The sequence below is a fragment of the Mus caroli genome, unplaced genomic scaffold, assembly GCF_978045245.1.
Source record: "Mus caroli unplaced genomic scaffold, Mus_caroli_1 scaffold_16, whole genome shotgun sequence".
Classification (NCBI taxonomy): Eukaryota; Metazoa; Chordata; class Mammalia; order Rodentia; family Muridae; genus Mus; species Mus caroli.
In genome coordinates, this window is record NW_028227271.1 from 5,167,990 (window position 1) to 5,194,990 (window position 27,001).

The 27,001-nt window shown below is 47.5% G+C and overlaps 2 protein-coding genes and 1 long non-coding RNA gene across 3 annotated transcripts in view; 2 read left to right on the forward strand and 1 right to left on the reverse strand.

Annotated features, from left to right (window-relative positions):
- On the reverse strand, window positions 1–22,867 carry LOC110310468 (uncharacterized). Its single transcript, XR_015045547.1, has 2 exons — window positions 22,711–22,867; window positions 1–356 (listed from the first exon to the last, which is right to left on the reverse strand). It is a non-coding gene; the product is annotated as an uncharacterized LOC110310468 (long non-coding RNA).
- Window positions 5,514–8,674, forward strand: LOC110310098 (tubulin alpha-1B chain). The gene is made up of 4 exons (XM_085831506.1): window positions 5,514–5,777; window positions 6,907–7,129; window positions 7,263–7,411; window positions 7,541–8,674. The coding sequence occupies exons 1-4, from the start codon at window positions 5,775–5,777 to the stop codon at window positions 8,519–8,521; spliced, it is 1,356 nt and encodes a 451-aa protein (XP_085687632.1). The 5' UTR covers window positions 5,514–5,774; the 3' UTR covers window positions 8,522–8,674.
- Lmbr1l (limb development membrane protein 1 like) overlaps window positions 22,683–27,001 on the forward strand; it is a 14,686-nt gene continuing 10,367 nt past the window's right edge. The window contains exons 1-2 of the mRNA XM_085831504.1: window positions 22,683–22,917; window positions 25,742–25,826. Of these exons, the coding sequence (XP_085687630.1) occupies window positions 22,846–22,917; window positions 25,742–25,826 (157 nt within the window). The 5' untranslated portion in view covers window positions 22,683–22,845. The remainder of the gene's footprint in view (window positions 22,918–25,741; window positions 25,827–27,001) is intronic.

A 27,001-nucleotide genomic window follows, 5' to 3' on the forward strand; every position in this document is an offset into this window, starting at 1 on the left:
GTCAATAAAAGCAAGAGCAAAGCACTTTATTAGGAAACACAGAGGAGCACAGACATGGGGCAGCACTCAGGATGGACAGAGGACACAGGAGACACAGGAAGAGCCGAGCAGAGAATTCAAGTCTGGGCTCACTCGTGGTTAAATGTCACCAAGGGGAAAGGCTTTGACTCCTTTTCCTATTGTGCCACCGATGCAGTGTTGGTGACTCTGAGTTTATCACAAATGTGCTCGGCCAATGCAGCAGGCCAAGGCTTCTGTAGCTGAGCATTGTCACAGGGACCTATGCTCTGTCTTCCTCCACTGTTAGCTTGTGGCTTAGGGTTGCCTTGTGCTCAGGGTTGTCACTGATCCACATTCTAGCAAGAAAAAAAACAGGAGACATGGAGACATATATGCGTTAGCAACAGATTGTTTTCTGTTGTTTGCTTTTCAAAGATCTACCTTCTTCCTAAGTGCTGGCCCTTAAAACTGTCTGACAAATGTCACCAAACCACTAAAGCACTCACACAGACATGGCTAATATACAGAACCTTTCTCCTCACAAAACCAGGGCTCTGTAATTAAGGAAGGAAGACTGAGGGGCAATCAGTGTGTATGTGTGTGTGCAGGCACATGCGTGTGTGTGTGTGTGTGTGTGTGTGCCCGTGTGCGCAGGCACATGCATGTGAGTTTATGGTTGTATGGGTGCATATACATGTGCATGTGTGCAGGCGGTCAGAGATCTACAGAGGGGATCTTCTTCAGTCACTCTCTATTTTCCTTGTGCTCTCTCTCTCTCTCTCTCTCTGACAGGGTGGGTGTCTTTCCAAACTCACTCTGTAGCCCAGGCTGGCCTCTGCCTCCCGAGTGCTGGGATTGGAGGTGTGCACACCACTATGACTGGCTTCTACCTTTCTTTTTTTTTTTTTTTTTTAAAAAGATTTATTTATTTATTATATGTAAGTACACTGTAGCTGTCTTCAGACACTCCAGAAGAGGACACCAGATCTTGTTACAGATGGTTGTGAGCCACCATGTGGTTGCTGGGATTTGAACTCTGGACCTTCGAAAGAGCAGTCGGGTGCTCTTACCCACTGAGCCATCTCACCAGCCCAGGCTTCTACCTTTCTTTTCTTTCTTTCTTTCTTTCTTTCTTTCTTTCTTTCTTTCTTTCTTTCTTTCTTTCTTTCTTCTTCTTCTTCTTCTTTTCCTTCTCCTCCTCTTCCTCTTCTTTTCCTTCTCCTCCTCCTCCTCTTCCTCTTCTTCCTCTTCTTCTTCTCCTTCTCCTCCTCCTCCTCTTCTTCTTTTCCTTCTCCTCTTCCTCCTCCTCCTCTTCCTCTTCTTCTTCTTCTTCTTCTTCTTCTTCTTCTTCTTCTTCTTCTTCTTCTTCTTCTTCTTCTTCTTCTTCTTCTTTTTGTTTTTCAAGACAGGATTTCTCTGTGTAGCCCTGGCTGTCCTGGAACTCACTCTGTAGACCAGGCTGGCCTCGAATTCAGAAATCTGCCTGCTTCTGCCTCCCAAGTGCTGGGATTAAGGAGTGCACCACCACCGCCCGGCTTTTTGTTTTTGTTTTATTTTGTTTTGTTTTTTCTTCTTATTTTTTAATTCTGTTTGTGTGTGCCTCCATGTGGGTATGTGCACATGAATGTGGTGCCCTTAAAGGTAGAGGCATCGGATCTCCTGGAGCTGAAATTAACAGGCAGTTGTGAGTCACCTGATACAGCGTACAGAACTGAATTCAGGCTTTCTCAATCATGGAGCCATCTCTCCACAGTATTTTCTTAGGCAAGGTTTTCTCACTGAACATAAGAGCTCATACAGCCGGGCGTTGGTGGCGCACGCCTTTGATCCCAGCACTCGGGAGGCAGAGGCAGGCGGATTTCTGAGTTGGAGGCCAGCCTGGTCTACAGAGTGAGTTCCAGGACAGCCAGGGCTACACAGAGAAACCCTGTCTCGAAAAACCAAAAAAAAAAAAAAAAAAAAAAAAAAAGAGCTCATACAGTCAGTTAGTATAGCTACCCAGAGAGCACCAGGATACTTCTCCCCCAGTTCCTGCTTTCCACACTGGGGGGCTCCTGATGCCAACTACTGGGACCAGCTTTGATGTGGTTAGTGGACAGAGAGCTCAGGTCCTCACAGCTGTGTGACAGACACTTTGCTGACTGAGCATCTCCTGAGCCAGTGTGCTTTGCTTCACGGGGGCTGTATTTTACTTTATATATTCTAAACACTTATTTACAGAGTTTGTGTGTGTGTGTGTGTGTGTGTGTATGTGTGTGTGTTGGGGGGGTGCACATGCAAACTGTGGAAGGGAGCCCCAGGACTGCAGCTTCTGTGGGACTTCTATACTGTTTGTAAGACTTCCCCTAGACTGGGGTGGCCTTTTCGGAAATGCAACTGCTTTGGTACAGCAATGTTTGGGGTGCCTTGGAGAAGTAGCTTGTGGCAGCCAGGAAGTGAAAGACAGGAAGACAAGGGCCCACATCCTAGTTCCCACTTCTAAGTCATCCTTCCACTGACTGAGATTTCCTTCCATCAGGTCCTACCTCCCAAAAGTCCTACTACAACCCAGCGGTGCCACGGGCTGGGAATCGTGCCTTCACATGGAAGTCAAAGAGACATTCAAGATCTAAGCCATAGTAAGTGTCTAACCAGCCTTCTTCCCCCACTTTCCAACTGAGAGAAGGGGGGGAGTCAGTGGTCACTCCTGGGGGACGAATTAGAGCAAACTCCTCCTTTGCCAACACTTGCCTTCCCAGCCTCCTCCTTCAGAATTGAACCTGGATTTAGTCAATGGGATATAAAAACGAAGTCACTTCTGGGAGGTTTCTGATAATGTTCCCCTAGCTGTTAGTGACTGGTCCTGGAAAGGACCCATGTCACCATCACCCCCATTTATTCTGAGAAACAGGAACTTATTACGCTGCCTAGGCTGGTCTCAAACTTACCGTTTTCCTGCCTCGGCCTTCTATGGAACTGAGATTAAGAGTATGTATCAAAGCCGGGCGTGGTGGCGCACGCCTTTAATCCCAGCACTCGGGAGGCAGAGGCAGGCGGATTTCTGAGTTCGAGGCCAGCCTGGTCTACAGAGTGAGTTCCAGGACAGCCAGGGCTATACAGAGAAACCCTGCCTCGAAAAACCAAAAAAAAAAAAAAAAAAAAGAGTATGTATCAAGCCAGGCAGTGGTGGCACAAGACTTTAATCCCAGCACTTGGGAGGCAGACGCAGGTGGATTTCTGAGTTCGAGGTCAGCCTGGTCTACAAAGTGAGTTCTAGGATAGCCAGGACCATACAGAGAAACCCTGTCTCCAAAACCAAAAACAAAACAAAACAACAAATATATATATATGTGTGTGTGTGTGTATGTGTGTGTATGTATACATATATATATATATATATTTAAGTTTGTGTTGTGGCAATATGGTTCAAAGGGTCAAGCATTTGCCTCAAGCCTGATTTCCTGAATTCAATTCTTGGACTGAATGGACTGAGAACTGACTCTCAACAGTTGTTCTCTGTCTCCCAGTGTGTACTGAGAACTGACTCTCACTGACTTTCAACAGTTGTTCTCGGTCTCCCAGTGTGTACTGTAGCATGTGTGCACAACCCGCCCCCCCCCCACTTATTAAATTTTAAATAAAAAGTTGCCAGACATGGTGGCAGATGCCTTGAATTTCAGTGCTCAAGAATCAGTGGCAGGCAGATCTCTGCACGTTTGAGGCCAGCCTGGTCTACATAGTGAATTCATACAACAACATAGTGAGACTCTGTTTCAAACAAAATCGAACAAGGAAAAGAAAGAAAAAAAAGAAAGAAAGAACGAGAGAGAATTAATTCAACGTCATTCTTGGCTAAGTAAGTTCCAGAGCGAATTGGAATATTTGAGACAAAAGAAAGATCACTTGTCTCGAAAAACCAAAAATAAAGAAAGGTCAGAAACCACCACGCCGAAAATTCTCTCAGCCTGGAGAGACTGGAGGGTCTCTGTAATCCTAGCATTTGGTAGAGACAGGAGGGTCAGGAAGAGTTCAATGCCAAGGAACTCTGCGCAAATGTGAGGTAGCCTGGGTTATAGAAAACACTGTCTCAAAACAAAACCAGAAACCTTTTGAACAAGGAAATTGGATCATGTTTTCCTCTTCCTCGGTGTTAATGGCAAATTACAACTTTTATTTATTTTGGGGTGTGTGTGTGTGTGTGTGTGTACACGGCACTTGGGTGAGCATCATGTGTATGAGCAAGCCTGTGGAGTCCAGAGATTAACTTTAGGGGTTTTGTTTTAAATTGATCACACTTACCAACTTCTATTTGGGTGTATTTCTGTCTTCCCCCTTGTTTGCAATGGTTTCGCTGACCTGGAACTAGTCCAGAAAGGCCTAGTCGGGCTAGCCACTAAGCCTCTGGGGCCTGCCTGTCTCTGCAGCACTGGCAATACAAGCACGGGCTGTCCCCCACGCCCTCTGGGTTCTTGGGAATCAAGCTCCGGCCCCCAAATTACCCACAGGGCTGCTCTGAAGCACTTCCAGACCCTCCCACTTCTAGCACCAGGCACCCCGCTCTCAACTCGACCGCTCCTAATTAACTGGCTAAGGCATTCCTTTCCAGTGACTCCTGGGATTCTGTTTAGCTACACTATGACAAGAATCCCAGGGCACCTGACTAAGAGACGCCCGAGGGTCTGAAAAGGGGGAGTTCTTAGGCTGCACAGCTGCAAGGATTCCGTGCTCCGGGTTGTGGCTGCCAGGAGGACATTTTGAATAGTTTAGCGATTGCAATGTGTTTCTGGGAGGGCAACTCGGAAGCCACACCTAGCCCCATCACCTTATGAATAGTAGTAATTTAGGTTCCTGAAATAAATTCGGGGGTAGTTTATAATCTGGTACTGAAAACAACGCCAAGCAATCCAACTTACATTGCACAAGAAATCCCTAGTATTTTTCTGTAAGAAATTTTCCCTCTAGTTTTGCCTCACTTGTTCAATTTAGCTACTATTTCAAATGTTTTAAATCTTTCAAAATCTTTTGAAAGAGCCTTTACTTGGGTTATTCCATTAAGTTAGTAGTTTAAGGCTAAAGACGGGGAGGGGGGCTAGTCTGCCCTTATTTTAACAAGCTCAACACTCCGTGCTTAGCTACCCTTTGGGTGATTCAAAATGCTTCCAGTACTCGATACCCTTAGAATCGGGAACAAGCCGTTACAATGTATCAAGTATGGCTACTCGCCTTCATAAGGGACTTTCTCAGCAGGTTAAGTACAGAATGCACAGCCTTAAAAGAAGCGAGGAGCAAGGTAAAACTCACTCATCCAGTGTGGCCACGTGAATATAATCAACTGAGCTATCTGGACCACAAGCATATTGGGATGCGCTTCACCTCTAAAACGGCGGACATGCCAAGTCCCAGGGATCGCCCACATGGAGCGATTCTCCTCTAGATTCTGCCTCTGCGACAGTACCCGTTGCCGCCCCGCATTGCAGCGGCGCGCCCCTGTCTGCAGCATGGCGCGCGCCCCGGCGGCGGCCCCGCCCCGCGCGCGGGCCCACGCAGGGAGGGGGCTCCGAGGCGAGCCCGCCTCTGCGGCGGTCAGGCCGGGCGCCCAGTGGACGCGGCTGGCCCGGGGAGGGGCCGTGACCAGCGACCGCGCCCGCCCCTCCCCAGCTGCTACTTAAGAGGCTCCGGCGCGGGCGCCTCCGCCTCATTGCGTTACTTACCTCGACTCTTAGTTGTCGGGAACGGTAACCGAGACCCGGTGTCTGCTTCTATCTCTCACCCTCGCCTTCTAACCCGTTGCTATCATGGTGAGTGGGGATCGGTGTGTGGGGCGGAGGTGATGGAGGAGAGGAAGGAGCTCGCCCGGGGCTGTGATGGAGGGGGGCGCGTGCGAGAGAGCTTGGGGCCCATGCTGCTGGGGGCGTCCCTGGATGGGGAAGAAGGGGCGCACTCGGATCTCCCTGGAACCCGGTCTCCAATCATCACACCCTGCACGGAACGTGCAGCATGGCGCTTTCAGACTGCACTCTTCCCGCGCGGGCCCTTCCCCCATCCTTCCCTTGCTTGCTGCTTTTCGGGCGCGCGCGCAGATTTTCCCCGCCCTCACTTCCTCTATCGTGTGAAAAGGCGGGGGCGGGAAGGCGCCGTGCACAAGGCGCATGCGCAACCGTTACTTTCCCGCCGGAGAGCGGCGGGAACAGCCTCCGCAGTGTGCGCGTGCGCGCTGAGACACTGCGGGTTTAATTCGTTTAGGGTGTGTCTCCAGTTGGATCCTTGTTTTGAGCCCAGGGTCAAACGCAGGATCTCTACCATTCTAAATCAGCTATTACCGAGTTGCAGTCTCAGCCGCGACCTTTTGGCTTTTAGTGAAAGCCATAAGAAATACGGGGAATATTTCCTCGACTATAGTCCACAAATCGTAGTTATCCAAAAGCAAGAAGGTCGACTATCTCGATATAGAAATTTGTGTGGTACCAGATGACATTGAAGTGTTTTGAGGGTACAGAAATCGGATCTCAGCAGTTGATAATCCCTTGCTGAATCAGGACAGATGTAGAACAGCAGAGCTCTGTACCTACAAATAGACGAAGCTAAAGACCATCAGCCTGCAGGCTGCTTCAGGTGCATGCTCTCAACACTGCTCCTTTACCACATTGCGAAGAGCCCCTGCCCCTTGTCCCCGAAGCTGGGCCCCTCCCCTCCCTGCTCCAGCCACGTGCTTCCTGTGCCTAGAATTGTTCCAAGATATGGACACCAGAGCAAAAACAGAGCTCAGCGGGTAGATGAAAGGCCTTTGTATATTGGTTTTCAAAAAGAGAAAGCAGTAGTCACACCTAGGTGTGGAACAGGGCCGGATTTGTCACATAGTGCCACTAAGAACTCCAGTTACTTTGCAACATTGCTAATATATATATTTTTTTCTCTTCCCTTCCACAGCGTGAGTGCATCTCCATCCACGTTGGCCAGGCTGGTGTCCAGATCGGCAATGCCTGCTGGGAGCTCTACTGCCTGGAACATGGCATCCAGCCTGATGGCCAGATGCCAAGTGACAAGACCATTGGGGGAGGAGATGACTCCTTCAACACCTTCTTCAGTGAGACAGGAGCTGGCAAGCATGTGCCCCGGGCAGTGTTTGTAGACCTGGAACCCACAGTCATCGGTAAGCTGGCTGAGGGCTTCCCCGAGGGATTCCTTCTTGGTCACAGACTCAGAATCTCTCTCCAGACCCAGAAGGGTGAGTGAGCTTGTGTGTGTCCTTGGTGGCCGATGGCTGACGTCTTCTCCCTTTCCAGATGAAGTTCGCACTGGCACCTACCGCCAGCTCTTCCACCCTGAGCAGCTCATCACAGGCAAGGAGGATGCTGCCAATAACTATGCCCGTGGCCACTACACCATTGGCAAGGAAATCATTGACCTTGTCCTGGACAGGATTCGCAAGCTGGTAAATGCCATATATGGATGGGTTTAAAATGCAGTGGGAAGGTGTCTTGGTTCCCAGTCTAAAGGAATTGCAAATAGTGCTAAGAGTATGCCCTCCTAATAAAACATTATATTTCCTTTTCTCCCACAGGCTGACCAGTGCACAGGTCTCCAGGGCTTCTTGGTTTTCCACAGCTTTGGCGGGGGAACTGGCTCTGGCTTCACCTCCCTGCTGATGGAGCGGCTCTCTGTGGATTACGGAAAGAAGTCCAAGCTGGAGTTCTCCATTTACCCAGCCCCCCAGGTTTCCACTGCTGTGGTTGAGCCCTACAATTCCATCCTCACCACCCACACCACCCTGGAGCACTCTGATTGTGCCTTCATGGTAGACAATGAGGCCATCTATGACATCTGTCGTAGAAACCTCGACATTGAGCGCCCCACCTACACCAACCTTAACCGCCTTATTAGCCAGATTGTGTCTTCCATCACTGCTTCCCTCAGATTTGATGGGGCCCTGAATGTTGATCTGACAGAATTCCAGACCAACCTGGTACCCTACCCTCGCATCCACTTCCCTCTGGCCACTTATGCCCCTGTCATCTCTGCTGAGAAAGCCTACCATGAGCAGCTTTCTGTAGCAGAGATCACCAATGCCTGCTTTGAGCCAGCCAACCAGATGGTGAAATGTGACCCTCGCCATGGTAAATACATGGCTTGCTGCCTGCTGTACCGTGGTGATGTGGTTCCCAAAGATGTCAATGCTGCCATTGCCACCATCAAGACCAAGCGCAGCATCCAGTTTGTAGACTGGTGCCCCACTGGCTTCAAGGTTGGCATTAATTACCAGCCTCCCACTGTGGTACCCGGTGGTGACCTGGCCAAGGTGCAGAGAGCTGTGTGCATGCTGAGCAACACCACAGCCATTGCTGAGGCCTGGGCTCGCCTAGATCACAAGTTTGATCTGATGTATGCCAAGCGTGCCTTTGTGCACTGGTATGTGGGTGAGGGCATGGAGGAGGGTGAGTTCTCTGAGGCCCGTGAGGACATGGCTGCCCTAGAGAAGGATTATGAGGAGGTTGGTGTGGATTCTGTGGAAGGTGAGGGGGAGGAAGAAGGAGAGGAATACTAAGTCCATTCCTTGAGATCCTGTGTCATGTCAAACTGCTCCAGTATTAGCTGCAGGCACTGATGCTTCTGTGCTGTTTCCATTCTGTGATCATGTCTTCTCCATGTTGTACCTCTAAGTTTTCCATGATGTCTCCAAGTAAAAGCTTTAAGAAAAGAGTTTTGTTTCTGGATACTTTGTTTCAGATCCTGTATCTCAGATGAGTCTAGGCCTCCCCCTCTAATTGTAATCCCCTGTGAGAGTAATTATAGGTAACCACTCAGCTGATTCATTGCCTCTTAGGTACTAGGGGAGCACTGAGAAAGCTGTATGGCATGGTAGCTTTGCTTGACTCCATGCTACCTAAAATATTTGCCAAGATGTCAAATGGTCTTTAAGGCTGGTTGTGCATTCCTTTAATACTTTCATTGAAGCCGGGCTGACACAGGGCATGGAGGGTGTGATGTTTGAACTGCAAATATCTTGAGGGTGGTATGAAAGCCCTGATTCCAGTTTGAGGATTGGAGCTTACCAAAAGTCATGAAGTCTAAAGGGTTTTGTCCCTTACTGCTAAGGTAAAGTCTAAGGGGGTGACAGTTAACTGGTCATTTCCTACTAGGAAAGAGCCAAAGGAAGAATACACTGTCTACAGGATGTGGGAACACTGGTAAATGGCAGAAGGACTCCCATTTATACCACTGTGTGTGAGGATATTTGATACTTGGGATTGAACAAAGGGCCCCAGACATGAAAGACAAGTGATAAACTGCTGTTGCACTCTACTTTTTATTTTGCGATGTCTTAGTTACCTATGCTCATCTTGTTATCCATTTGGTATGTAGCCGAGGGTTGCTACTGCCTCCCAAGTGTGGGATTAGAGGCCAAAAATAAAAGCTGGAGGACCAGGAATACAAGGCTGGCCTGAGCTGTAATGACCCTGTCCCAAGAAAAGCAAGCAAACTAGGTATCAAGGCTTATGCGGAATATTCAGAGGAAGATTCCCTTGTGTTTGCTAACCAGCAGACCTACCTAGTAGACCCAAGTTCACCCAAGCACCCACATCTAGTTTAGTTTACTAGCTCTAGCTAGGGATCTGGTCCCCATGCCTCTGGTGCCTGCACATTATCCACAGGTGTACATAATAAAAAGTCTAAAGCACCCAAAACAAGGTGGACAATGTCTGTGAAACAACATTGGGCTTGACCTCTGGCCTCCACACATGTGCACAGTTTTGTATGAGTGTGCACGCGTTCACACACAGATACAGAACATCTTCACAAGAGAGATTGTGCCAGGTGTGGCGGCACACACTTTTAATCTCAGCATGCAAGAGGCAGGGGCAGGTGAATCTCTTGAGTTCAAGGCAGTCAGTCCTCTGAGTTCCGGGACCACCAGGACCACTTAGACCCTGTCACAAAGCAACACCTTTGGGGATGCAGAGGTGCATTTGTAGGTTAGTTTGTGGGATGTTTGCCCAGCATTCATGAAGCCTTGGGTTTGATCCCCAACACTGCATTCATCCTGGTATGGTGGCTGAGGCCTATAATCTCAGGACTCGAGGTGGAGGCAGGAGGATCAGACAGAAGTTGATCAGGGTGCAGTGCCTGGTGACGATGCCTGTGACCCAGAGGAGGCTGAAAAATTATTAAATCATGATTTTTCCCTCTTAAGCCCAGTTTGTTGTAGTTACCATTTTGAGGTTTTGTTTGTTTTTGTTTTTTCGTGATAGGGTTTCTCTATGTGTAGCCCTGTAGTAGACCAGGCTAGCCTAGAACTCAGAGAGAGATCCTCTGGGTCTGTCTCACCTCTGCCTCTCTGCCTCTCTCTCTCTGCCTCTGCCTCTGCCTCAGGCTAGATGCTGGGATTAAAGGCATCTGCCTCTACATCCTGGCTTTTTTTTTTTTTTTTTTTAATTTATGGCAGTCCTTCTGCCTCAGCTTCCCAAATACTAGGATTACAGGAAAGTACAAGCGTTCGTGGCCATCTTTTTTTTTTTTTTTTTTTTTTTTTCGAGACAGGGTTTCTCTGTGTAGCCCTGGCTGTCCTGGCACTCACTTTGTAGACCAGGCTGGCCTCGAACTCAGAAATCCGCCTGCCTCTGCCTCCCGAGTGCTGGGATTAAAGGCGTGCGCCACCACGCCCGGCTGGGTTCGTGGCCATCTTAAGATCTTTATTGTTTATAGTCAATGTGCATTTTAAAGGTTTGTAAAACTCCCACATTCTCCTTCCAGCTCACATCCTCTTTAAGCAGTCTCTGGAGAAGGGGAATCCTGAGGGGTTAGGGGTAAGAGAGAGACTTGGCTCTTGTTCGTCCTGACGCTCCATCCCCTTCTGGGCCCATTTCTTCCTTTGCCCTGCGGATGGACATCGTGCTTTGCTCACAGGAGTTAACAGGACCCTGTCAGGCCCTGTAGGTGTGGGAGCCAGAGATGGTTCCCTTCTTCCAACGTATGGATTGTGGGAGTCAAACTTAGGTGGTCGAACTTGGCCTCTCATTAGCCTTAACATTTGCTAAAAACAAAACAACAAACAAACAACAAAACCCACAGCCGGCTAAAATGCGTTCAGAGCTCAGCGTTCTTCACCTTCAGCCTGAGGTCATTGTTAAAGTGGGAGGACCCGGGTTACTCATCTCACAGATGACACATTTAATTGGCAAGCAAGGAAGGAGATGATACCACAGCTTTGAGTCCAGCCTTAAATATTGCCTGTTAAAAGATTAGAGCGAATATGGGCCTTTCAGCCTTAAGGAGGTCCATGCTGTGATCCAGGGTAGACATCAGGATTTCATCACGGAAGGCAGGAAGAACCTTTTAGTCTGAGACGGCGGAAAGAGAAGACATACACCCCTCCCATTCCCATAAAGCGCATAGCAAATTCCTTAATGCCCTGCAGATGGCACCACCGACAAGGAGTTCTCTGTCCAGGAAAGCCAAGCCAAGCCTTGCGAACTCAGTCTGCCCTTGCCATCACCTTGGAGGTAAGGCTCAAAAAAAAAAAAAAAAAAAAGAAAAAAAAAATGCAACAAACAGGAAGTGACCCACGGGGCGTGCCTAGAATTCACGGCTTGTCAAATTTTGTTTTGACAGCTACTGGAGGAAGCCGTGCCTGGTGTTCCATCACAGTGAAAGAAGCAACCTCATATCCAAGAACTTTCACGACCTGAGACCCAAACTCTCCACTCTTACTCCAGGACAATAGTTTAAAAAAAAAAAAAAAAAAGGCATGGCTTCGAGGTCAACCGGAACTAAAGAAGAGAATGTGGCTATATTAAACTAAACTAAACTCAATACTGATACAAAGAAATAATCACTAGGGCTGGAAAGATGGCTCAGCGGTTAAGAGCACTGACTGCTCTTCCAGAGGTCCTGAGTTCAAATCCCAGCAACCACATGGTGGTTCACAACCATCTGTAATGGGATCCATCTGATGCCCTCTTCTGGTGTGTCTGAAGACAGCTACAATATACTTATATAAATAAATAAATCTTAAAAAAAAATCATAGGTCATCTTTAAAAAAAAAAGGAAAAAGAAATAATCACTAGTGGTCAATCACTGGTGGTCAATCACTGGTGGTCATCTCCAGGCTGCTAGTGTTGACACTGTGTTGCTAAAACTAGCTTCTTCCCCTGTTGCCACTCTCAACTGACAGCTTGTAGATGCTGTGTTCCAATGTTCAGAGGAAGAATTTGAATGAGGAAGGCAGAGGTGCTGAGCAGTGGTGGTGTATGCCTTTTATCTCGGAATGTGGGAGGCAGAGGCAGGTGGGTGGATCTCTGTGGATTCGAGATCTATGAGTTCCAGGACACCCAGGACTACACAGAGAAACTCCCTGTCTTGAAAACTGAAAAAACAAAAACAAAAAAAAAAAAAAAAAAGAAAGCAGAGTCATATCCCTCATCTTGTGTTCCTGTGCGCAGGAGTGTGTGTGTGCACATGTGTGTGTGTGCATGCTGGGCAATCGTTCTGACAACTGAGCTACAGTCCCAGCCCTTCTTTGTCTTTTTATTGGCTCTGTGGATGAACTCAGGGGGCCGTGCATACCACACAGTTACTCTTGCACTGAACCAAGTATGAAATGAAAGGTAGGTTTCATCCAAATGGAGGTTTCCTTTAACATCATTTAAAGAAAAGGATCGTAAGCACTTTACTCGACTGAGGCAGGAGAGACAGGTTGAGAATCCTGGGACGGTGCAAAGCATGGACCCTCGTTCAGTGCTCACTGGTACTTTTTTTTTTTTTTTCATTTTTTGAGACAGGGTTTCTCTGGAACTCGCTCTGTAGACCAGGCTGGCCTTGAACTCAGATCCACCTGCCTCTGCCGCATGAGTGCTGGGATTAAAGCTGTGCTCTAGCCGGGCGTGGTGGCGCACGCCTTTAAACCCAGCACTCGGGAGGCAGAGGCAGGTGGATTTCTGAGTTCGAGGCCAGCCTGGTCTACAGAGTGAGTTCCAGGACAGCCAGGGCTATACAGAGAAACCCTGTCTCGAAAAACCAAAAAAAAAAAAAAAAAAGCTGTGCTCTACCACAACCACTCGGTGCTCAATGGTAATTTTGAAACTTAGAGAGGTAGAAATCCCTTTGAGGAATCTGGAGAGAGTGTGTTATCAAATCTGGGGGTCACATCCTATGCCCAAGTCAGGTACCACCTATCCCCAATAGGCCAGTAAACATTAACAGCCATGTTAACAGTGGGAAGCTGAGTGAGGAGATTCATTCGGGGGAGCTCTTGGCTAGTTTGGCTACACAGGAAGACCTATCACAGAAGAAAATGTAAGGTACTGGGCTTGCAGAGAACCCTCTGGTCACTCGGCTACTTCTCCTAGATCTTTTAAGCTCTTTCTGCTGTAGCTTGAATTTACACCGTACAGTTCTGACTTGACTAACTGTATTGATATGTTTCTTTCTTTTCTTTTCTTCTTTTTTCTTTTTTCCTATCCCTGGCTAGGTGGAATAACTATGTCACAAAGGTTGACCTACCCCTGCCTCCCCAGTGCTATGAGTAAAGGCATACACCAGGTCACCTGGCCTGCATTTTACTATTTATTTAGAGATGGTTTCTCTGTGCAGCCCTGGCTGTCCTGGAAGTTGCTCTGTAGATCAGGCTAGCCTCGAACTCATAAAGATCTGCCTGTCTCTGCCTCCTAAGTATGAGTGCTGGGGTTAAAGATGTGTGCCACCACTGCCTAGCTCTGCATCATCATCATCATCATTATATCATCATTATCAAATTTTACTTTTGTTGGGTATGTAAGTTTGAAGCCAGCCTAGTCAACATGTTCTAGGCCAGCTAGAGTTACACAGTAACTCAAAACAAACAAACAAAGTGTGCATGCGCCTAAGGAAAGCCAGGTCAGAAGACGGCATAGTTTTGCCTGGGACTAACAGTTACAGGTCATGAGCTGCCATGTAGGTGCTCGGAACTCACTCAACCCAGGCCCTCTGCAAGAGCAACAAGTGCTCTCACCTGCTGAGCCATCTCTGTAGTCCTGGGCATTTTGCCTTCTAAAGTGCACTTCAGGCCAGATTGTAGTGTTATATTTCCATAATTCCAGCACTAGAGGCTAGCCTGAGTTACACAGCGAGACCTTGTCTCAAAATAAATAAAACAGGCTCAAAATCAGTTCTCCGTATCTTTGTGTGGTAGATGTTCAATGTATACTCAGATTCCATAATAATGAGTGCCTGTGAGAGTCTGAGGCAGGAGGACCTCCATGAGTTTGAAGATGATAGCCTAGACTACATAGTTCATTTCTAACCAGCCTGGGCTACGGAGTACAGCCCTGACTTAAAACAAAAAAAAGTGAGGTCTGGAGGGCTGGATTATAGATCAATGGTAGAGAGTTTACCTAGCATGTACTAGCAGGTCCTGGATTGGATCCCCGGCACAGGCCAAAAACAAACAAAAAATTCTGACTGGAAGGTGAGATAAAGCATAAAGTGTAGTGTAGCTCAGAACAACAGACTGGTAGACTCAGAACCTAAATCTTTTGATTATTAATAATGCTAGCTATTTTGTTTTCTTCCTATGTTTGCAAATGTTTGTCCTTGGGTATGTACAGCAGGTCAAAAGCTAAGAAAATCACTTAGTTCAAGACAAACATGATTCTTTCTCTAGAGACGTCTATATGGGAGGCCAGCAAGTTAATGTACGCAAGTTAAATCCAGCTATAGCAATTTCTGTAACATGAAAAAAAAAAAAAAAACAACAGGTTGCTTGGGCTGGCGAATGGCTTTAGCCTGGCAAGGTGCCAAATCTGAAGACGTGAGCACGTCTCAACACCCACAAGATAGAAGGAGGGAGCCCAGTCCTGGAAGTTGTTCTCTGACCTCCATACAGTACAGCACTATGAATGTGCCTGGACACATATACAAAACAATTTAAAAATTAAAAAGAGGGTGGCTTTAGATAAGGTGGTGAGGGAGACGACTGTGAACTGTACAATTTAAACCAGGAGATAAATGGGGGAAAGATCAGATGTTTCGAGGCCGCCCTGGGTTAGGGAGCCAGCCAGGAGTGAGGGGGAGTGATCCTCAACAGATCCAGAGTCCTGAGGTCAGACAGGGCATGGAAGGCCTACTAGGGACTGAATAGAAGGCTGGAATGAGGACAACACCGGGTTACAGTAGAGAGGACCTAGATCTCAGATACAAAGTCTGAGCCAACAAAATAAATAGAAAATCTGGCAAGGTGTATGTGAGTGGGCTGTGGACTAGGCACACATGTCAGCCCATCCAGAGAGCAGTAGATCTGCAGCCCCTGATCTGGTGGGATATTTTTTGTTTTTTGTTTTGTTGAGACAGGATTTTCTCTGTGTGGCACTGGCTATCCTGGAACTTGCCCTGTAGACCAGGGTAGCCTGCGACACAGATATCTCTCTCTCTTTCTCTCTCTCTCTTTTTTTTTTTTTTTCCTTTTTCGAGACAGTGTTTCTCTGCATAGCCCTGGCTGTCCTAGAACTCACTTTGTAGACCAGGCTGGCCTCGAACTCAGAAATCTGCCTGCCTCTGCCTCCCAAGTGCTGGGATTAAAGGCTTGCGCCACCACGCCAGGCCGCCAGATCTCTCTTTAAGAAACATTCTGGGGCTGGTGAGATGGCTCAGTGGGTAAGAGCACCCGACTGCTCTTCTGAAGGTCCAGAGTTCAAATCCCAGCAACCACATGGTGGCTCACAACCATCCGTAACAAGATCTGGTGCCCTCTTCTGGAGTGTCTGAAGACAGCTACAGTGTACTTACATATAACAAATAAATAAATCTTTAAAAAAAAAAAAAAAAAAAAAAAGAAACATTCTGGAGGCGGGCAGTGGTAGAGCACAGAGTGAGTCCCAGGACAGTCAAGGCTACACAGAGAAACCTTGTCTCAAAAACAAAACAAAACAAACAAACAAAAAAAAGGACTGGAGAGATGGCTCAACGAATAAGAGCACTGATTGCTCTTCCAAAGGCCCTGAGTTCAAATCCCAGCAACCACATGGTGGCTCACAACCATCTGCAATGAGATCTGATGCCCTCTTCTGGTGTGTCTGAAGACAGCCACAGTGTACTCATATATAATAAATAAATCTTAAAAAAAAAAAAAGAAAGAAACATTCTGGGCTAATGTGTAAGTCAGCAGGAGAGTGCATGCAATATTTACTCAAGACCATTTATTCAGTCTTCAGCATCACACACATACACACACACACACACACACACACTTGCACACAGATTCCACCTAGAGCTAAAGTTGCAGGTAGCAATGAGCTGTTCAGTGTTGGTGATAAGAATCCAGCTCAGGGGGCTGGTGAGATGGCTCAGTGGGTAAGAGCACCCGACTGCTCTTCCGAAGGTCCAGAGTTCAAATCCCAGCAACCACATGGTGGCTCACAACCATCCGCAACGAGATCTGGCGCCCTCTTCTGGAATGTCTGAAGACAGCTACAGTGTACTTACATATAATAAATAAATAAATCTTTAAAAAAAAAAAAAAAAAAAAAAAGAATCCAGCTCAGGTCCTTTGTAAAAGCAATGCATGCTCTTAAACTCTGAACTGCCTCTGCAGCCCTCTCTCTTTAAAATTCATTAACTAATTAATCAATTAATTGAGACAGAGTCTTTCTACATAGCCCTGGATGTCCTGTGTAGAGCAGGCTGGCTTCACACACACAGAGATTTGATTGTCTTGTTCTCAAGAGTGCTGTGATTAAAGGCATGTGCTGCCACACCTGACTTACTTTTATTTTTAAAAAGACTTTATTTTTAATATTTTAAATTATGTGTATGAATGTCTCAGTTACTGTTTTATTGCTGTGACAAAACCAAAACAAACAAACAAACAAAAACGTGACCAAGGCAACTTATAAAAGAAAGCATTTAATTTGGGGTTCACAGTTTCAGAGAGTGACCATCATGGTGGGGAGCATGGCAGCAGTCAGGCAAGCACAGCGCTAGAGCAGTAGCTGAGAGCTTACATCTGATCCATAAGCTGGAGCCAGAGAGATAACTGGCTCAAAACCCACTCCAGTGACATACTTCCTCCAACAAGGCCACACACCTCCTAGTCCTTCCCAATCTACTGGATAGTGCTATCATAATTGCACTCCCCAGCTCCCCCCGCCCCCCAAATCACAAGAATGATCTCTAGCCCAGTCCAACCTCAAAAGTCCCCATAGTTGTTGACAGTCAACATAATTTAAAAGTCTAAAATCTCTTCCAAGACTCAGCAATCTCTCAATCATAACCTGTAAATAAAATACAGGAGCAAGATGTATACTTCTAACATGTAATGGAACAGAGTAAACATTTTCTATTTTCTTTTTCTTTTTTTTTTTTTTTGGTTTTTTTTTTGGTTTTTTGAGACAGGGTTTCTCTTTATAGCTCTGGCTGTCCTGGAGCTCACTTTGTTGACCAGGCTGGCCTCGAACTCAGAAATCTGCCTGCCTCTGCCTCTGCCTCCCGAGTGCTGGGATTAAAGGCGTCCTCCAACACGCCCGGCTAGAGTAAACATTTTCATTCCAAAGGGGAGTAATGGAATATAGTGAGGAAAGACCAGACCACAGCAAGACAGAAACCCAGCAGGGCAAACTCCAGCTCCTGTAATTCTGTGTCTCAAGTCCAAGGATTCACGTGGCTCCACTCATCTAGCTCTGCTGATTACAACACATTTTTCTCTCTTAGCCTGGTTCCACTCCCTGTCTGAACGGCTCCTTGGCAGGTATTCCACAGTTCTGGCACCTCCAACGTTTTGGGGTCTCCAATGCAATCCAGGCTCCACTGTCACTGCTTCATGAGATGGCCTATTCTGACCTCCACCTTATATTTTCTGATGTTGTCACCTTGTCTCTCATCTGTGCCTTTTGTGTTTCTTTTTACCCCATGTGCTGGGCTCTCTCTCGTGGTAGAGCTGCAGAAGAGGGATCACTAATAACGAATGACTAAATGACAAGGTCCATATGAAGCTGTCTGAAATCACCTCCGCCAGTCAAACTCTTCAGTTTAGTCTTAGGTGGATTCTTAGGGCAAGAATGGTCTCTAGCCGGGCGTGGTGGCGCACGCCTTTAATCCCAGCACTTGGGAGGCAGAGGCAGGCGGATTTCTGAGTTCGAGGCCAGCCTGGTCTACAAAGTGAGTGCCAGGACAGCCAGGGCTACACAGAGAAACCCTGTCTCGAAAAACCAAAAAAAAAAAAAAAAAAAAGAATGGTCTCTAGCCTAGTTGTTAATATCATTCCTTCTGGAACCTTTGAAGCTAGACCTCCATAGTCCACATTGCTCTCAGTACTACTGTCTATTAAGTCCCAACTACAGCATTCATTAAATTTCTTATTGCAAAGTCCCAAAGTCTTCCATGGACCCACAAAACCAGCATTGTCAGGCCCGTCACAGTAATGACCTACTTCCTGGTACTGATTGACATCTTGGTGACTTTTTTTTTTTTTTTTTTTTTTTTTTTTTTTTTTGGTTTTTCGAGACAGGGTTTCTCTGTGTAGCCCTGGCTGTCCTGGCACTCACTTTGTAGACCAGGCTGGCCTCGAACTCAGAATCCACCTGCCTCTCTCTGCCTCCTGAGTGCTGGGATTAAAGACGTGTGCTGCCATGCCTGGCTATCTTGGTGACTTTTAAGTTGCAGTGATGAGGCACTATGACCAAAAAAACTTATAGAAAAAGAGGTTATTGGGGGTTTAGAGTTTGGAGGGTGAGTCTATGACCATCATGGTGAGGAGCTTGGGTCAGGCAGGCAGGCATGGCTCTGGAGCACTAGCTGAGAGCTTACATCAGACCCACAAGCAGGAAGCAGAGAGAGAATGGCTTTTGAAATCTCAAAGGCCACTTCCAGTAACATGCCTCTTGCCACAAGGCCACACCTCTTAATCCTTCCTGAAGGGTTCCACCACTTGGATACTAAGTATTCAAACATAACAAGCCTGTGCTCAGTCTCATTCAAGCTTCCACAATGTATCGGTTTGTGTGTGCATGAATGCCTCCAGGGGCCAGACTGCTCAATTTCCTTCAAACTGGCGTTACACCTGCTCTGGGTCCTGGAGCCCTGCCTCTTTCCTCCTCAGGAGCCTGAGCACTTTTAACCTCTGAGCTGTCTCTTCAACCCCACACAGAGTGGCCTTTTGGGCTGCAGACACATTTATGTTTTTTTATTTTGGATTTTCAAAATAGGGTTTCTTTGTGTAGCCCCAACTGTATTGGAACTCACTTGTAGACCAGGCTGGACTCAGACTCAGCCATCTATCTGCCTTTGCCTCCCAAGTGCTGGGATCAAAGGCATGCACCGCCGCCACCACTGCCTGGCCTGAACTTGTCACATAGGCAAAGGTGACCTTGATCTCTGTATTCAAGTGCTGAGATTACAAATGTATACTACCAGACTCATTATACATATACTCATTATACTACATTATATTCATTATACAAACGTATACTACCAGACTCACGCATTTGTTGGGGATCAAACTCCGGGTTATGTGCATGGTTGGCAGCACTCTGCCTACTAAACTACCCTGCCCCCAGCCTCCTACTGGCTGTTTATCATTCCTACAAGTTCTAAGTTCTATGAAGGAGAAGCTAGGTTCTTCATGTCTGTCTACTCAACACACCTAACACCTGACATATCATGGACCTGAATCTTATGCATGCCAATAGGAATGAAATGCTCTGGTTTGACTCTGAGGGTTTCTTTTTTTCTGTTTTGTTTTGTTTTTCCAGGCAGGGTTACTCTCTGTAGTCCTGGCTGTCCTAGAACTCACTCTGTAGACCAGGCTGGCCTCAAACTCAGAAATCCGCCTGCCTCTGCCTCCCAAGTGCTGGGATTAAAGGCAGGCGCCACCACTGCCCAGTGACTCTGAGTCTTAGTTATTTTTGATCCATTTTGTTGAGACAATGTCTTCTTTTGGTTTATTTTTTGCAACAAAGCCTTGTTAGGAAGTTCCAGTCTAACTGGGAATACAGTTAGACTGGAACTTCCTAACCCAAGCTGGCCAACCTACATTCTTCTGCCTCAGCTTTCAATCCTTCTCTGTGCTGGAATTACAGGCCTGTGCCCAGCCTGATTTGCACTACAATACTGTCATTAAAGCACCATGCTTCTCATAGTTGAAATAAAAGTCTGAGGACTCTGGTGGCTTTCAAAAGCATTTGCTGGCCAGGCCTGACAAGCGCAGCTCAGTTGCTGGAGCCTACACTGTGGAAGGAGAAAATTAGCTCCCCAAAGTTATCCTGTGACTCCTCACATGCATCTGGGCATGAACTTGTTCTCATGCGCACACACACACACACACACACACACACACACAGAAACACATGTATAAGTGTAAAACTTACAACTGTGGTGTGGGGTGGGGCATGGTGGCACGTGTATTTAATTCCAACATCAGGAGGAGCGGCAGCTAGATGTCAGTGAATCTGAGGCCAGCCTTCTCTAAACACTGAATTCTGAGAAGACCGGGACTATAGAGAGGCCTTGTCTTAAAAACAAACAAACAAAAAAAAGCCGGGCGGTGGTGGCGCACGCCTTTAATCCCAGCACTTGGGAGGCAGAGGCAGGCGGATTTCTGAGTTCGAGGCCAGCCTGGTCTACAAAGTGAGTTCCAGGACAGCCAGGGCTATACAGAGAAACCCTGTCTCGAAAAACCAAAAAAAAACAAAACAAAACAAAACAAAAAAACCAAAAAAATGCCAACAGCTCAGAATTTGTATATAACGTATGCATATCGCCCAAAAAAATATTTAGAACCAATCCTCCAGCACCTATACTTCTCAATACGGTGTAAACATTATATAAATAGTTTAGGGTATAGCCGGGCAGTGGTGGCGCAGGCCTTTAATCCCAGCACTTAGGAGGCAGAGGCAGGTGGATTTCTGAGTTCGAGGTCAGCCTGGTTTACAGAGTGAGTTCCAGGACAGCCAGAGCTACACAGAGAAATCCTGTGTCTTGAAACCCCCCCGCCAAAAAAAAAAAAAAAAAAAAAAAAAAAAAATTTAGGTTATACCAGCAAGGACACAAAATCTGCGCATGTTCAGTACAGACATAATTTTGTTCCCAAGACTTTTTTTCATGGTGTTGGGGATCAAATCCAAGGTCTTGCTCATGCTAAGTTCTTTATCACTGAGTTACGTTCCCAGCCCTAGATGTATTTTGCTGTTGTATTTTGAAGCAGGGTCTCTCTTTGTATCCCAGATGTGTTTGGTTTCTCATTAGGACTTGGGGCTACATGAATAGGGTTCACTGACTAGTCTAGTCAGTAGACCCTAGGGATTCTCCCGTTCACACCTCCCCGGGTTCACCAGCCTGCACTACTAATTAATTGTGGGTGCTAGGAATGGAACTTAGGTCCTTTTCCTGTTACCAACTGAGCCATCTCTATAGCTACCCCTCCCAAATGGTTTTTGCTTTGTTTTTGAGATTACCTGAACCCACAGATGTAGAACCCAACAATGCAGAGGGCCAACTATATAAACATATATGTATACACAGGATGTATTTATTTTGTTTTTGTGAGACAAATTCTCACCATGTTACTCTGGTTGGCTTAAAACATTATGTAAATGGCAGACTGGCCATGAATTTATAGATCCACCTGCTTCTGCCTTCCTAGTGCTGAAATAAAAGATGTGTGCCACAATGCCCAGATGGTTTCTGAGTCTCAAGTAGGACCCGGCCAACCTCTATTTTCTAGTTTCAAATTCTTGTTAAGACGTTAAAATTAGATAAAGGCTATAAAGAGAATGGCACATAGCAGGTAGTTAATGTTTGACTCAATCCACTCACCAATATTCTCTGGGACATTTCCCCAGTTTGGGGATAGCCTGGGCCTGGTAATACATGCAATCTACTAGGAAGCTGAGGATTCAAGGCTACCCTGGTTTGCATCGCAAGACCTGTCTCAACAAAACAAAAGTTTCATGAAATTTTTAAAAAGTCTCCAGTTTTTTTTGTTTTTGTTGTGGTTTGTTTTTTAACTATTTATTCTCTAATACCCTAGGCCTTCCACAAAAATAATTGTGTGAAAGCTGTCTGGAGTGGCAGGGAAACTCCAATAACAAATAAAAAACATGTCGGGCAGTGGTGGCACAAGCCACTAATCCCAGCACTCGGGAGGCAGTAGCAGGCGGATTTCTGAGTTCGAGGCCAGCCCGGTCTACAGAATGAGTTCCAGGACAGCCAGGACTACACAGAGAAACCCTGTCTCGAAAAACCAAAAATAAAAATAAAGAAAGAAAACGCTATGGGCCCTTGGGTTACAGGCAGCCGTCCCTTCTGAAGACCCCGTGGTGCTTACATCTCGACGGGCTGACCTGATCCCAACCTTATTCAGTTTAAACTAAAATCCTGGCGGATACACATCCTGGAACCCTCACATCTCAGCCGCGGACCACAAGGACTCTTAGTTTTAGAACAGCTTCGACAGGCCAAAAACATCCCGCCTCCTTTCCCAGAATGTCCTATCAGCGCACTTCTAGCGATGACCGACAGTCTACGAGGAACCAGTAAGTTCCGCTCCTCTGAAGAAACCCGCCCCGGCCTTGTGTCGTCACTGGGCACCAAGCCTGGCACTTCCGCGTAGCCGGGCGGCGGGTACTTGCGTTGAAACGTGCTTACGAGTGACCCCACCTTAAAGGGGAGGGGACCGAGGGGGACCCGAGCCCTTTAAGACTAGGCGGGCTGGGGCCTGCCCCTTTAAGGGCGGGGCGTCCGACCGCAGAATCTGAGCCCCAGATTACCTTGAGTTTCCGTCACGGGCAGCGAGGAGAGGCGCTTAGGCTGGGTCCGGGTGCTTGGCGGGCGGCGGCGGCCTCATCCCCGCTCGTCCTCCCCGGGCCCGGAGACACCCCCGCCCCAGTCATGCTGAGCAGAGTATGGAAGCAGCTGACTACGAAGTGCTATCCGTGCGAGAGCAGCTGTTCCACGACAGGGTCCGCGAGTGCATCGTGAGTCCGGGACCTGGGCGGGAAGGGGCCGGGCCGAGGTGGGAGGGGCGCGCCGAGATGGAGACGGGAAGTCCTGCTGCCTGGGCTCCGGAGCACCTCGACCCCTGCGAGCGCCGGGGCCGGGCTGGTGAACTCCCGGGTCGGGTCGGTTGGGTCCCTGAGCCGTAAACAAAGCCGCCGGGTTTCCGTTCCTTGGCCGCTCGCCCCTCCCCCTGCCCCTTCTACTCCACCCCCGTGGGCGTTCCTAGCGATGGGGGTCCTCTAGTGTGGAGCGTCTGATCCTCTGGAAAAGGATGGATTTGCTTCGGGCAAGTTAGTGTGCGTGTTCCCCCTTTAAAGTAGATGAAGGGCAACCATGGCTGATGTTGGAATGAAGGGAGACTCGGTCACATTGAGCAGTTAACCGGGGACATGCGATGGTGGCGCGAGGGGCGAAGGAAAAGTGGGAGCTGTAGTGGGTCCTCCCACTAAGGAAGAAAGAAGTCCTGTCCGAGATGGGTTGTAAGAAGTGGAGATGGAGGAACACCGAGGTTTCCCCGTCTGTTTTCTCTCCCCTGTAGTAGTGGTTGTTTTCATTCCTTCTGTGATTGAATCCTGGGCCTCTGGCATGCAGCATGCCAAACACAAGCCAATACAATGACACACACCCCGCACGACTTCCGGATAATTTGTTTGACACTCTGGAAGACTGGGTTTCCACCCATCCCGTGTGAGTTCTCTTGTGTGTCTCGGGGGGGTGGGGTGGGGGGATGGGGTCCTGGGTCCGCAGTGATCCTGAACGCATCTAGCCTGTATTTCTTATTCCTTTTTTTTTTTTTTTTCCTTTTTTCTTTTTTGGTTTTTCGAGACAGGGTTTTTCTGTGTAGCCCTGGCTGTCCTGGAACTCACTTTTTAGACCAGGCTGGCCTTGAACTCAGAAATCCGCCTGCCTCTGCCTCCCAAGTGCTGGGACTAAAGGCGTGCGCCACCACGCCCGGCAGTATTTCTTATTCCTTAAGCATTAATCTAGAATTGCAGCTGAACTTTCCATACAGCAGTGTACTACTCTAGGGTAGGAGCACCCATGGGACTTAGGGAAATCTATTTTCCTTGAGCCTGCTTTGAATGATAATCTTTCTGTCTGCTGTTTGTTTTTGTTTTTGTTTGTTTGTTTGTTTGTTTTTGTTTTTCCCAGACAGCTCTACACATACTAAATGAAAACGGAAGGGTTTGGAGGAGTGGAAGGAGGTCTTACTGAATAAAGGGGAGGGCTCAGATGAAGTCATTCTTCATTTTTCTCAGGCTGAGCTTTAGGCTATCCCTTGGCACGCTTAGATTGAAGAAAGGGTAAAGGGGACTAGGTCTGCCCTTACCAATGAGGGCATACGAGTATCTAGCCCCAGGATAAGAGTCGAGTAGCATCTCTTCTGTGTTCCTTGGGAGAGGTACACATTGGGGATTGGGCATATCACGGTGGGGGGCGGGGGGCACATCCAGGCCTTATAAGATACTGACCACCTGGAGGAATGAGGCCTCAGAAACTGCTCAGTATATGTTTCTGCCTCCTTAGCCATTAGCTTAGGACCTCAGCTCCAGCCAAGGGCAAGTGAACGTTTCTAGTGTCTCCTGAATGTGGCTCCCATCTAGAAACTAGAGAACAGCCCAGGTAGGAGGTGGGAGTGCATACCTTCAGTTCCAGCACTCGGGAGGCATAGGAAAGCGGATCTCTTGAGTTTATGGCCAGCCTGGTCTACAGAGTGAGTTTCAGGACATCCAGGGCTACACAGAGACACCATGGGAAAGGGAGAGAGCGAGGGAGGGAGGGAGGGAGCGCTGAAACAGCTTAGCCTGTCCTGGAAGTGGGTGGAACCCCAAGCCTGACCTTTTGAGCTCTACTACCTTCTTGGCTGTTAATCAAGTTCAAGACCAAAAGGGGCAGAACAGCCTGTTGGGAAAAGTCAGCTTCCATCTTAGTGGCTCTTCCTATGGGGACTTCCTACATCAAAAGCTGCCACTTTATTCTAGACACAGGACTTCCTTGGTCTCCTCTTTGTCACTGTACAGATTTCCTCTAGGGTCTGTTTATCTTGGAGACTAGAAGACACGTGAGATCGAGCTTGTCTGTGCCTACCTCAAATGCAATGACATTTTCCCTTTGTTTTTCTGATGCCTTGGAATGGTGTAGAGATGCAATGCTTGTACTAGTTATCTGTCCAAGTTGTGTCCTGTCATTTGGAAGTCTAACCACTCGAGGCCATGTGTAGGTCCTAAGATACTTGGCCCTGAAGTTAGAAATTAGGGTCTCAGGAGTGACTACTTTTAGAGTGACAGATGACCTGCTCTGGAAATGTTGGGCCCGACTAAAGCCTTCTCTTAAGCCGAGTGGGCCGTGGTTTGGAGTGGAAGTTGTGATTTGCCCTCCAGATGGGATTCTTATGCCTGGGGCATACGCTCGCTCTCACTACAGCAACTGAAGCTGGGTAAGAGGACATGCCAAGGCAACACAGGCATCTTTTCCCAAGCCTGTTTCTTTCCTAGAATGTTCTCAATGTCAGCCCCTCTCATTCTATGGCCTGATGTAGGATGTGGGGTATGTGTGTGTGTGTGTGTGCATATGTGTTATTTCTGCGAGTTCCTCTGCTTGAAGCTTGTGGCCCCAGCACAGTACCAGGACTGGGTTGGCCTTCTTTTCCCAGGGGTGACCTCTGTTTGGTCCTTCTTAAAGCCCTCCTCTCCTCCCCCCGTAGCTTAACTGAAGGGAAGTCACCAATGAGAACCCTACGATGTATGGAGCTTTCTATAGCGGCTATAGAACGTCTCATTCCAGCTTGCTTTTTTGCCACAGATCTCAATACTTCTGTTTGCAACACTCTACATCCTCTGCCATATCTTCCTGACCCGCTTCAAGAAGCCTGCCGAGTTTACCACAGGTACTCTGACTTCCCTACTCTCAGCCAGCAGCCTTGTTGCCATGGGGTTGGCCTCAGAGGGGTGTGTACCGGTGCATGCTGGGAAACGGCAGGTGACTGCTGGGCCGCTCTGCAGCCTGTGCCTCTTGAGCCCTGTTCTGCACAGAGTTGAAGGGGTGGTAGGTAGGACGTCCAGATGGAATGTCTCCAAGCTTCAGGCTTCTTGTTACTTAATTACTTTATTTGTATATGTTTTTAAGTTAGAGAACAAACTCATGTTTTATAGTGGATTTTTCAAAATCAGATACCTCTTTCTTGGTTTTATTTTATAGACAGTATCTCACGTAGTCCTGCCTGACCTTGAACTCCTGTCTCTGCCTTCCAAATCCTGGGCTCCACGGTGCGGTGCGTGCTGCCACATTCCTGTCCCAGTAGTTTCTCGTGCCTGCCCCCCCACCACTTTCCTTTTCCTCTGTGTAGTTGAGGCTTCATGGAACTCACTGTGTAGACCTGGCTGGCCTTGAGCTCACAGAGATTGGCTTGCCTCTGCCTCCCAGATTCTGTGATTAAAGGTGTGCGCCTCCACTACCACCTGGCATCCATTTAACTTTTCTTTTTTTTCTTTTCTTTTTTTTTTTTTTTTGTTTTGTTTTGTTTTTTGGGGGGTTTTTTTGTTTTGTTTTGTTTTACAAAACAGAGTTTCTCTGTGTAGCCCTGACTATCCTGGAACTCACTCTGTAGACCAAGCTGGTCTCAAACTCAGAGATCTGCCTGCCTCTGCCTCCCAAGTGCTGGAATCAAAGGCATCCGCCACCACGCCCAGCTCACCATTTAGCTTTTCTAATCCTGTTTCCTCCTGCAAAATGGACATCCTGAAGTCCACTTGGCGTTTTATCACTGAGAGGACCAAATGAGAGCCTTCCATAAACTTTAATTAAGTAGGCGACTGCAGGGTGTATCTTAGGTGTATGTTTTATGTTGGCTCATTTCCTAGTGCTCTCCCACTGGGACCCAAAGCTTCCTGAGGTCTGGTGATGGTAGTCTTTCTCTGTATAGAGTCCCATACTGTGGCTTTTCGTCCTGTAGAACTCTGATGGGGACACAAAACACTTTGTTTCAGAGCCTAGACCCAACCTACTCAAACACCCAGCTAAGCTGTCTCCATCAGTACTCTTCTGTGGGGACTTTCTCTGGGA